The 2355-nt window shown below is 50.7% G+C and overlaps 1 protein-coding gene across 1 annotated transcript; it reads right to left on the reverse strand.

Moving 5' to 3' along the window:
- Positions 1-309: 309 nt before the first annotated feature.
- Positions 310-2149, reverse strand: LOC123448622 (mucin-5AC). The gene is made up of 2 exons (XM_045125575.1): positions 780-2149; positions 310-709 (listed from the first exon to the last, which is right to left on the reverse strand). The coding sequence occupies exons 1-2, from the start codon at positions 2043-2045 to the stop codon at positions 536-538; spliced, it is 1440 nt and encodes a 479-aa protein (XP_044981510.1). The 5' UTR covers positions 2046-2149; the 3' UTR covers positions 310-535.
- Between the last annotated feature and the right edge of the window lie 206 nt (positions 2150-2355).

Below are 2355 nucleotides of genomic sequence, written 5' to 3' on the forward strand. Positions count from 1 at the left end.
TTGGGTGACCAAATTACAATTGGAGACCTCAATTGATTGCGAGGCCTCCAATCCTAGGAAGTTTAGTGTTATAGTATATAAAGCAGAGGCCAAAATATGATGTTCCCAGAACCTATATAGTGATTAAGCATAAAATTAAGACAAGGCACGCAAGAGATGTTCAACGAACACTAAATATTAATGAACATTAGCATCACCATCTATGCAAAAGATCTGTGTCTTGGATATATTATTTTATCTCAAGGTCATATAACAAATTAACAATATCATGATGTTACAAACATGGAAGACGATGGAACACAGTGAAGGTTTCGAACCACAAAGTGAACTATTAAAGTTCAATAAAATATATGATATACAATTCATATCAAAGAATATACTGTGTGTGAAGATGCAATGATGTGCTTCATAACACCAAAGTTGTAAATTATTACCCCCAAAGCCAGAAGTATAGTAAAACAATTTGAAATAACTCACAGTTTCCGTGTCAAGGATGATTACGATGGTGGTACATAAGGGAACGTGACAAGCATCCCTAGTCAGCCATTTTGTTCAATCGATGAATCATACTCCTGGCAAGACGATTCCCAGGGTCAATCTTCAGAACAAAACGCAGGTCCTCAGCCCCAAGCCTATATTTCTCACTACTCTCATATAAGAGAGCACGTTGCACTAGCACCGACACATTATCCTTATCTTGCTCGAGCACCTGCACAGTACAAACCAGTATAACTAAAAGCAGGGAGACCTACTAATAGGTAGAGGTGCCGTTGTAATACCTTCGAACAGTCGGCAATAGCCTTCTTGTACTCGCCGACCTCCTTATAGGAGGAGGCCCTTGATGACAACACCTCTGCAATACCAGCATTTTTCCCAGTTTTCTCGATGAGCAGAACAGCCCAAGACAACCATTTGATAGCATCAGCATACTGCCCACCCTTGTAATTATCCATTCCTTTTGCCTTAGCAGCAGATGCCGTCAACCCAGACGGTGGTGGCGGTAATCCCTCCAGCTCTGTGGTTGTGCCACTGCTATCACCACCACCAACATACTCCGACTCCACGTCCACCCAACCATCCATCTCACCAAACATGTCACCACCACCATTACTGGCCGCAGAAGCAGTTGGTGCAGATGCGGCCAAAGGAAACAACGTGTCAAAATGATCCACGCCAGAGTTCACCGCTGCAGAAACAGGCGCTGGAGCCGGTGCAGGCGGAGGCGTAACACTGGAAGGCTTCGTGCCACCAGAACTCTGGAAGCCACTGGATCCAGCGCCGGCTTTCTGGAAACTACTGAATCCAGCGTTGACGCCCGAACTCACGCCCTGAAACGCGCCAAATCTCCGATCCGATTTGGCCGAACCTGCCTGCTTTGCAGCATTCATAGACCCAGGCTTCGCCGCGAAGGGATCTATGGAGCCGAACGGATCCTTCTTCTGCGCCATGGGCTGTGACGCGGTCGCGGGTGCCATTCCCACCGGCTTCATTGGCAGGCCACCAACCCCATAACTAGCAGAAGCTATCGGTGTCCCGGTGGTTTTCGGGAGCGTGCTCGCCAAACCGCCCATCGAGAAGGAAGAGCTGTTGGTCCTAGGGTTGGCGCTTGTCGGCTTGGAAGGCTGGGCAGCTGCTGATCTGAGCGGCGCGTTGGGCTGGGCTCGGGTGGATCCGAGCGCGGGCCCGAGGAGATCGCTGAAGAGGTTTGGGTTGTTGGACTGAGGGAGGCCGATGTCGGAGGAGGGCGCAGTAGCGGACCAGCTCCGGCCGGAGATGTCGCCGACCATGGGCATAGGCCCGGATCCGAGCGCCGCGGCGGCGGAGGGGGGTGGCTGATGGGTCCAGGACGTCTTCACCGGCTGGTGTGACCATGTGTTTGTGGTGGTTGGCCTCGGTGAAGGGTTGGTGGCGCCGCCTGGCCTCTGGTCGCGGAGGGGGCGGGAGGTGGAGGAGCGGGAGGCGTTGGCACCGAAGTCAAACTGGTAGGAGTCGAAGGAGGTTGTGGTGGGACGAGAGGAGGACCGGTCGCCGGAGTAGGAGTTCATGGTGACCGGAGACGAGGAAGATCTGCGAGGAGAGGGGGCTGTCTCCTCTTATTTTATTTTATTTTTTTCTTTTCTGGTGCCTCGTTGTTTCGGTGGAAGCTGCGGTGGGAGCATTATAGGTGCCAGGAAGGAAGTGCGTTGCCGGCCCTGGTTGGGCCTCGCTTATTTTATTGTTAGAAATAAATTAATTAGATTAATTAAAGGGTTAATCTCCGCTATGTCGGTTGCTACTTGTAGCAAGTGCCTCTTTGTAACTGCCTTGTACCAGGGGTATATATACTCCCAATCCATCAATGAAAGCAACTGTTCC

The sequence above is a fragment of the Hordeum vulgare genome, chromosome 4H (genome assembly GCF_904849725.1).
Source record: "Hordeum vulgare subsp. vulgare chromosome 4H, MorexV3_pseudomolecules_assembly, whole genome shotgun sequence".
NCBI classification, from domain to species: Eukaryota; Viridiplantae; Streptophyta; class Magnoliopsida; order Poales; family Poaceae; genus Hordeum; species Hordeum vulgare.

Bases quoted from the DNA above. Each gene is read 5' to 3' on its own strand.
- LOC123448622 (XM_045125575.1), bottom strand. From the start codon at position 2,045: ATGAACTCCTACTCCGGCGACCGGTCCTCCTCTCGTCCCACCACAACC. The intron at 710-779 runs GTATTACAACGG...TGTACTGTGCAG, and splicing joins CTATTGCCGACTGTTCGAAG to GTGCTCGAGCAAGATAAGGA.